General features: G+C 31.6%; 1 protein-coding gene across 1 annotated transcript; it reads left to right on the top strand.

Annotated features, from left to right (window-relative positions):
- On the top strand, nucleotides 1,717-3,431 carry LOC18600181 (F-box protein At5g07610). Its single transcript, XM_018121081.1, has 2 exons — nucleotides 1,717-2,879; nucleotides 3,185-3,431. Exons 1-2 carry the CDS (start codon nucleotides 1,717-1,719, stop codon nucleotides 3,429-3,431), a joined length of 1,410 nt encoding a protein of 469 aa, XP_017976570.1.

Genomic DNA, 9,261 nt, shown 5'->3' with positions numbered 1-9,261 from the left:
GAGTGCAACTACTTCAACCTTGTTGAATAATTCTACTGGTTTATAAGCTTTAATGTTAGATTATTACAATGTTTTAGTCCTGTTTTTTTACAGTTATGCTATTCTGTTCATCTTCTTATGCTTTCTGTTCTCATTGCAAACTTGTAGCAAAAATAATGTTTAAATGAATCTGGTTGCCTTTTCCTTGTACATACTAAAGGTCTTTAAATTAATAATTTTTCAGTTCTATACATAGCTTTTTAGTAGTAATTTTTAATTTCATTTCCCTTAAAGTTCAGGGAAATTTATTAAAATCGGATAAAGGAATCCATTGGAAAAGAGAAATGTTTGAGAAATTGGAGATTGTCTAGCAGCGGTCAAAATGCATTCACCTAGTACCTTCAAGTATTATCGACCATTGCTTTAATTTGGCTTGACAAAGTGAGCAAGGCAGATATTGAAGGGAGTCAATGTTGATAAATAGCCAATATAGAGACGATGCTTGAAGGACCAATGAGAACAAGCTCTTGGAATGGGATACAAACATCAAATTCTGAACAAAGACGTTAGAAGTAGATCACTCTTGTTGGTACTCGTATGCGTAGATATAAGATATTTCATTAGGAGGAGGTGTCTTGGAGCGAAACGTATTACATCTTCAGTTGATGACACGACTTTAAATGATTGGAATGAGATACAAATTAACATGGAATATCTATTTTATACAATCTATCTCTATCTAGTGCCCGATTATTGTACTATCATGAGAAAATGTTAACAAAAAATCATCTGAGACAACCACTTAGACTATGTTGATTCAATTATTGTACCAAGTAACTCATAGTAATCATAATGAGAAATTTGCATTGAAAAACAGTACGAAAAGACTTTGGAGTGGCAACAATTATTGGGTAAGAAAATTTTGCTAGTCGATTGTTGAATGTTCGTTACATTAAATGCAGAGCCAAAATGCATCCTACTGTAATGGATTTCATTAAAAGGGAAAGTGAGTGAATTTAGAGCAAGGCATATGACAAGAATGGAAATATAGTAGGAAAGTTTTAGCCCAGGTTAGAAGCTTAGTAGGAAAATGAAGATAATGAGGTGGCTGGGCAAAGAAAACAGAATGAATTAGGGATTATGACAAGAAAAAATCCAAAAGGATACGTTACCTTGGCAAATTTGGATTTCTTTCCTTGTTTTCCCTCCTTAGTTTTCATATAAATCCAAAAAAACAGATTGCTTTCCTTTTTTGCCAAAAAATACATTAAATGTGTATTCAAATTATAAAACAAGATTTATTTGATCATTCAATACAAAATTTGTATTTATATTTTTTTTCTTATAATTAATTGACACATGAACTCAACTTAGATTATTAACATGTGAACAAAATATTTTTCCAAGTTAAATTCGTTTTTCGTTAAAGGTTAATATGATCATTCAATATAAAATTTTAACTTTTACAATAATTAATTGACACGTGAACTCAATTTAACTTATTAATATGTGAATAAAATAACTTCTTTACATCAAATTCGTTTTCCGTTAAAAGTCGGTATATCTAAAGTATTTTTCTTATAAATTTTAGTTTTCAATGATTAGGTTAGATTAAATTATATGGTAAGTTTCTTAATTTCCATATATATAGAATTTAGGGAGTATAAAAAGGAAAACACTCTCAAAGAATTACAGGGTAACCAAGTGATCAGAAATCATTAAGCCATTGTTATGGCCATGGCAAGCTATAGAGCGTCCAGTCAAAGAAGGGTGAAGACACCAGCAGAGGAGGTTGCCGATATGGACGACCTCTTAACAGAAATCCTCCGACGATTACCTACGAAAACTCTGTTACAGTTCAAACTCGTTTCAAAACAATGGCTGTCGCTTATATCCAGCCCCGAGTTCAGCATTTCCCATACTCGCTTCCTCCTCAATGAAGGCCTTCTCAAACCTTCGGCACTCTTTCTCGATGTTATCTACAAACAACCACCTACGAAGTTCGTGTTCCTTCCTTTGAACCGCGACACCAAACAACTCCCGCTCTTGGATTTCATGAATGCCCCTGACATCAAAATAATGCAATCTTGCACTGGTTTGCTTCTTTGCACTTGTGATTACGGTAATCAGAATTATTTTATCTGTAACCCTGTGATCAAGAAATTCAAGATGATCTCTCTTCCAAGGCCTCCAATGCTGGAATATCAGCTTGTTGGTGTTAATCTTGCTTTTGACCCTCGCAAATCACCTTATTATAAGATTATTTCTATTTGGCAGGAAGTTTTCCTCGAGAAAGACGAGGAAAACAATTGCTTACGTCATATGACTTCTAATTTTTCTATGGACATATACTCATCAGAGACAGATTCTTGGAGTGTATCGAAAATCAAATTCACTTCAGAGGTCGCTATACAGTTCGACCATGCTGTTTTCCTTAACGGTGCGATCCATTGGGATAGCACTGCTAGAGAGTCGCTATACTTTGATGTGGGGACCGAATGCTTGATGCCGATGCCAATGCCAAAGCTACGTAGGCGGTATAGCGGTCCTCGATATTTTGGGGAGTCCGGAGGCTATTTGCATCTTGCCGTTGGACGAAAGCCTGCTTGGCGTTTAATATTTCGAGTTTATGAATTGATAGAGAATTACTCGCGTTGGTTTATCATGTACCGTGTTGATTTTGAAGCTGAAATGCAAAGTTTCAACCTTATACCTCCTTACAGAAATTATAATCTTTTCTGTCTGACTGTGCTCTGTGATGAGAACAAAGGAGATTCAGTGGTTGCAGTACTTGAAAGTGGTATGACACTATATTACAATCTCAGGGATGAGGAAATGGAGGTGATGGAAGTACGGACAGATGGTCCTAAGGCAAACAATTATCTGTTCGATCGTGCAAGGTTTCGGTGCTGTGAATACTTTGAGACCCTCGCTCGTGTTTGAGAGTGCAACTACTTCAACCTTGTTGAGTAATTCTACTGGTTTATAAGCTTTGATGTTATATTATTACAATGTTTTTACTGGTTTTTTACAGTTCTGCTATTTTGTTCATCTTCCTATGTTCAATGTTCTCATTGCAAACTTCTAGCAAAAATAATGTTTATCAGTTTGCAAAGTTAAATGAATCTGGCTGCCTATTCCTTGTTATTCAGTTATATACATAGATTTTTAGTAGTATTTTTTAATCTCAATGTTTTACAAACAGCTTAAATGGCCTCCAATTCAATGTAGAGGTCGTAAGTCAGACCATTTTTTCTTGGCAGGACTATCAGGTTGTAACAGGAAGTTCTCTAGTAAATTATGTCCTTTCACCAACAATCATTGACCTCGGCTTTCTGGCTGTTGCTCTTGCTGCTTTAAGCAGCCAGAATCCTGGTGTCATTACAATAGCAAATGCAGCGTTTGGATCAGACCCATCCATTAATCCTGATCTTCTAGCCAAGGCCTTTTAAACTGGACAGAAAAATCGTGAAAAATCTTCAGTCAAAATTCTGAGGATAGCAATTGGAGGAATGTTTCTACCTTGCAGCTTATGTTGAATAATTTTTTACATCCCTTGTTATTGTAACAATTCTTTCTGAAATGTGAAAAAAAAAAAAAGGTTCCTTATGGACCTCTGCTTCTATTGCAATATGTTTCCAGTTTGAACCTACATGTAAAAGATATATCTAGATTTTGAGTCTGCAAAATCTCTCCATAAAACAAATACAACAGGTACATCCCTTCTTCATAGATGAGAACCGGATGTTACCTAGAAGGAAAAAAAAGGCTACAATTCCAGAAGAACAAACCCTAACAAAAGAACTGAAATCCAAATATGATGATTGATGAGTACTCAATCTTTGATGGTATGAACGTTTTGAAGCCACTGCTGAGCCAAATCGAAATGAGCTTGTAATAGCAATTCTGTCCAGACAAAATCATTTGATAGCCTTTGCCGCAAGGGCACTTGACATGAAGGTCCAAACATTCCCCAATTTCCTCCACTCTCACAGCTTCTTCACAATCCAGCTCACCATCATCCTACAACAACAAACTTGACATGTTAATACCACTCACAAATTGCAAGCTAAATTCATATAAAACCAACCATCTCAATTTGTCAAAGCTTTTCAGAAATCAGAAGTTTGTTAATTTCTTCACTAATTTCCCCAAAGTTACCACCATTGATACAAAAAACAAGTATCAAAACTTGTTTTTCCTCAATAACTAGAAAGCGTGACCCTGAGAAAGAAAAGCAAACCTTTATTGGTTCAGTAGTGCACACATCTCTATCTTCTCGCATTGCCTCATCGCACCATTGACTCATCTATTTCATCCGCTAGCTCCTTCATTATCCTCAGCCTCTACCATTAACATACATAACAAAACGATAATGTTGTTGAAGTTATCAAGGCGGAGGAGGGAGAGGTTGATGGATTCTTGGAGTTGTCGGTCATCTTCTTTTTGGTTTGGAACTTCAAAGTCTGGTTCTTGGTTGATTTCGCTCACTGGTTATGCCTTTCTGGATTTATCAAGCTTTCAATCTTATTAGAGAGATTGTGCTTCCTGGTTGAAACGCTGGGTAGGAGAGAAAAGGCAGAGAAACTGTAAACAAAAATTTTGTATAGTAGAGCTTTTGATTGGTGTGACAGTAAATGACAAGCCAATGAAGGAATGCCATGCCAAATTCCAATCACCACGAGAAAGAAGAAAAACCAATTATGTGATGCATTCATTTCCATCGGTGACGAAGAGGTCAGTCCAAACTAAAAACAAATTGCATTATATTTACCTAATAAAAATAGAAAACAGGGAGGTTTATATACGCCAAAGTACATAAGCAACCTCATTATTTTTATTTCAATACAATAATTATAAATTCAATGAAAGAAACAAGTCCAACATTAATCCAGAGCAAGCTAGCAAATTTTGATCCCATTTGATTTGATTTTTGATGTATTTCCTGGCAAATTAAGCCTCGAAAAAAAGAACAAGTTTCTGCGTTGGCCAACTTAGCAAAGTCATTAAAGCATCTTTGCTGTCTTATTTTATATTTTCACATATATAGTTAAACAATTATTCCATGACTTAATTGGAGGAAAAGCAAATGTTTTTGTTCTTTCTTCAATAATTTGGGGCCAATAATGCTAGAGATGGACTCAAAAATTGTACTGTAGTTGAATTTTTAAGGCAGGCTATTTTCTAGTGGTACAGGACATTCCAAGATTAATATAATGGTGCAGGACTCAAAAATCTTTTATCTCATTGCTAGCATATATCGCCAGTATTTTTTTTTTTTTTGTGATTAATATAGTGCATCTCTAACTTATCCAAAAAAAAAAATAAAAATGAATTTTCTAGAGTATTCTTTAACCATTCGATATTGATATGCATCATAAGGGGACACTTGTTATTTATTTAAATTACAAGATTTTTAAAGGTAGTGATTCATAAGATCATGACATTTATTTAAATCACATAACTTCTAAATACTATAAAAAACATTTTTATTAGCAATTTCTCCAAAAACTTTTTGGATTAATACCTTATCCTTTGTCAACCATTCACTACAAATGAATTGAAGTGTATGACAATTTTAATTTAGTGTCTTTGTCACTCAATATCATTAAATATTTTAAATGCATTAACTAATTTAGGAAATAATATAATTAAAAATATTTGATTTTTTTACCCGATAAGAAAAACACTCTCCCTCTATAGACAACCATCAAACCATCAAAAGGCAAAATCAAGTATGAGTTCTAATAAAAATAACAAAAGTTGGATAAAACAGAATATTTATCCATAAAAAGGAAAAATATAAAAATATAGTCTACAAAATAAAAGAGCAACCATTGCATTTTTTTCTTATAGAAGAATGGAAGATGAGAAAAAAAAACAAAAAGAGTTCACTTGACTCGGGGGATGTGATACCGTATACTTAATAAATTTTATGAAATAAATGAGCCCACAACTGGTCAAGATTCTTCATCTCATTTTCAATCCACAACCGAGTCCAGCCCACAATTGGTCAACTCATCTTCAATCCACAACCGAACAAAGCTGCCCTCCGAATCAAAATAAATAGAGCAAGGAATCGAATCAGATTCTGGAAACTATTTTCTTTATTAGCAACACTCCAGGGGCTCCACAGCATTTCTGATTCGAATGCTTGTAGCCTGTAAGAAGTGGATATAATTGATGATCTCTCTTTTTAAAACTGCAAGAAATGTTACTTTCATAAATGACATATTGTTAAGAACTTTGATCTCAATGTAATAGAAATATTTGAAACTCAACTTTAAATATATTTGAGCACCAATAAATAGGTTTGTAAGAAGGAAGAAGAAGTTACATGGTTGTCCACACATGACCAATTTAAAAAACAACTTTACCAATTCTTTTTTAATTCCTGTTTAATGCTTTAGTTAAACACTTCAATGTTTAATGATTTGGTATGTGTAGTCGTTGTAATTTTAAAGTTCAATGGTTTGAAAAGTTTTGTATTTGGAGAGTTGTCCAAAGTGTTGGAAAGTAGGTGGAGTTAAAAAGTTGCAAAAACTCCTATTAATTATACTACTTATGTTATAGTTTTATGTAGTTAATGATACTAATGAATTCACTAATTTTTTTACAATTTAGTAAGGAGTTCGGTTCAAGGCTCTAAATCAAAATAGATTTAGTAATGACATCACTTAAAAAATTTTTTTGATCTGCCCCTATTGGTAATTGATGTAAAACTCAAGGCTTTGTTATTCACTTTGTAGACCAGAAAGGATTGATTGGGTTGTGCACTCGTTCTAGTTTATATCAAACTTTAGTAGGCTCCGTGATGCACTTGTTATGCACCCTTGACTTTGATTTTTGCTCTATTAATGCACTTCGTCTCCAACTTTATAGGCTGAACTCTTTTTTCAGTGATATTAATGAATATATTTTTATGGCTGAGCAAAAAAAAAAAAAATGACAATATTCTCATGGGTGGATGATAGCATGGAGCCCCAAAAATTTTTAAAATTATTTATTTATTATATATATTTTTAATACTCTTCAAAATAATTTTTTATTTAATAATTAATATAAATAATTTTTTATTTATAATATATTTTTTTCTTTTGTCTTCTTCTTTCTATTTATATTATTGATATTATTTATTTTATTCAATTCTATTCCATTTACTCATATGTTCATAGTTTTATAGATTTTCTTTACTAAATTTCTATTTTTCTTCTTTCTTTTTTGTTATGTAGGTCCTATCTTATATTTGTTATCTTCTTTTTTCTGTTATCTGGATTTTATTTTTTATGATTTTAGTTTTTAAAAATTAAAAAATTATTACGTAACTTAAATATAAGTTATAATGTTACACTGTTGACTGTTGCTTAAAATTTCATCAATGTATCATTTTTTTGATTAATCCTACTTGATAAATTAATTCGCATTGTTTTGACTCTTTCGATTTCCACAGCAATTATAGAGAGAGTCTTTTTCAGCGATGAAAATTATGAAAACAAAACTTCGAAATAACATGGATAATGAATTTCTTATAAATAATTTAGTTGTTTATATTGAGAAAGACAATACTAACCTTTTTAATATAGAGTCAATAATTGATAAATTAAAATTCAGGAAACATCATCGAGCACAACTTTTCCTAAAATATTATTATAAGTTTTTTTTTTATTTTTTTTGATTGACATGTCATATAAAATTATTCTCTATTATGAATAATAATAATTGTCGGTTAAATTTAATATAATAGTTTTAAAAATTTTTAATCCTTATTCTTTTTCGTTTTTGACCCCCTAACAAAAATTAACTAGCTTCGTCTCTGAATAATATGAATATTATTTTCTATCACAAATATATCAATATTAACTCTTAAAAACATACTATTAATCATACTCAATTTATTTTATTAATTTTTCTAATGTCACTTCGATACTAGCTAACATGAGCTAGTGTAACCAGACTAGACTAGTTAAGAAACGACAAATTTACCTTTTTCAGAAACAAGACAAAGACTCGTTTTCACTTAAATAGACAAAAAATAAAATACATCCCAAAACCTTTGACAAAAAGAAAAAAGCACATCTCTCATGTATATATATATAAACCCGGATGAGAAAAACCAAGAAAGATAGAAACTAAAGAGAACCAAATGCAAGAATCCTTGGGGATAACATTCAAGAAATAAAAAGAAAAGCAAGAATTCGTATGTAAAAGTACATTAGGCATGGAGATTAATAAATTTTGGCATGAGATTGCCAAATTAATATTTGGAAAAAAAAATCAAATCCAGTTTATGAATCTCAATAGTATCTCATATGCTATATTTTATAAAATTGGTCTTTTCCAAATTTTAGAAATTCATAATTAATTCATTCATGTATATTTTGATTGATGGAAGTAGTTAATTTAAATTATTTCAATGGGTTAAATGCTAACCTAGAGTCCTAAATTATTTATAAGGGTCTCCCGACTCATCTTATAAAAAAATCTATTTTAACCAAAACACTATATCCTTATGTGAATTGAAATTAAAATAGACTCATTAAGTTCAGGCTCTAATCTAGCTATATATGGCCTATAGGTATATTTCAATCCTATATACAAATCAATTAATATGATCATATGCTATCTCAATTTTAGTCTACACTAAACTCCCTTTTCCAAGTTTGTTTAGATTCCTAAATCTATTTAATTGGTGGCCAAGTAATTAAAAGCATTAAGAACAAATTAGAATAAACAATTCAATTCTCATTAAAGATAAGTAAGAAAGAGATTAAAAATTTAGACTACATATGAGTTCAATTGCAATTCTATAAAAAGAAAATTAGCTACTCATAATTGCAAAAACAAATAACATTATAATAAATTCAACCATTGAAAGTAACAAGAAAAATAAAAGCCAAGGAAGAAAACAAAACAATAATTGCCATCTTGATCTCCAAGTCTCAACCTTAACTTCTAGCTTCTTGAATCTCCAAAGGTTGTCTACCCTAATGTTGTTAAACATATCCTATTTATACTAATAAGCTTAACCTAAGGTTTCTTAAGCTGACCTAGGGTTTAATTGAGCTTAAAAGTGTAATGAGAGGCCCAAAAATCAATTGTCAGTCTTTACAAATTTCCATTCCCGGCATAGTATATTTAGTCATTTTCTGAAGCAATTTTCTCTATCTTCGAGGCAGAACTTGGTAAAATGATATTCATAAAAGTTCTAGCTCTGTCTCTTATCTTTCCAATGGTCTAAGAATCGCATTATTTGGAGTTCTGTAACTCGAGTTATGGTCAAAA

The sequence above is a fragment of the Theobroma cacao genome, chromosome 5 (genome assembly GCF_000208745.1).
Source record: "Theobroma cacao cultivar B97-61/B2 chromosome 5, Criollo_cocoa_genome_V2, whole genome shotgun sequence".
Taxonomy (NCBI): Eukaryota; Viridiplantae; Streptophyta; class Magnoliopsida; order Malvales; family Malvaceae; genus Theobroma; species Theobroma cacao.
The sequence above is the reverse complement of the archived record's forward strand: the minus strand, read 5'-3'. Positions and strand labels throughout refer to the sequence as shown.

Coding starts and splice junctions, on each gene's coding strand:
- LOC18600181 (XM_018121081.1), top strand. CDS start 1,717: ATGGCAAGCTATAGAGCGTCCAGTCAAAGAAGGGTGAAGACACCAGCA. Junction 2,880..3,184: donor TATCTGTTCGATCGTGCAAG/GTTTCGGTGCTG, acceptor TTTTACAAACAG/CTTAAATGGCCTCCAATTCA.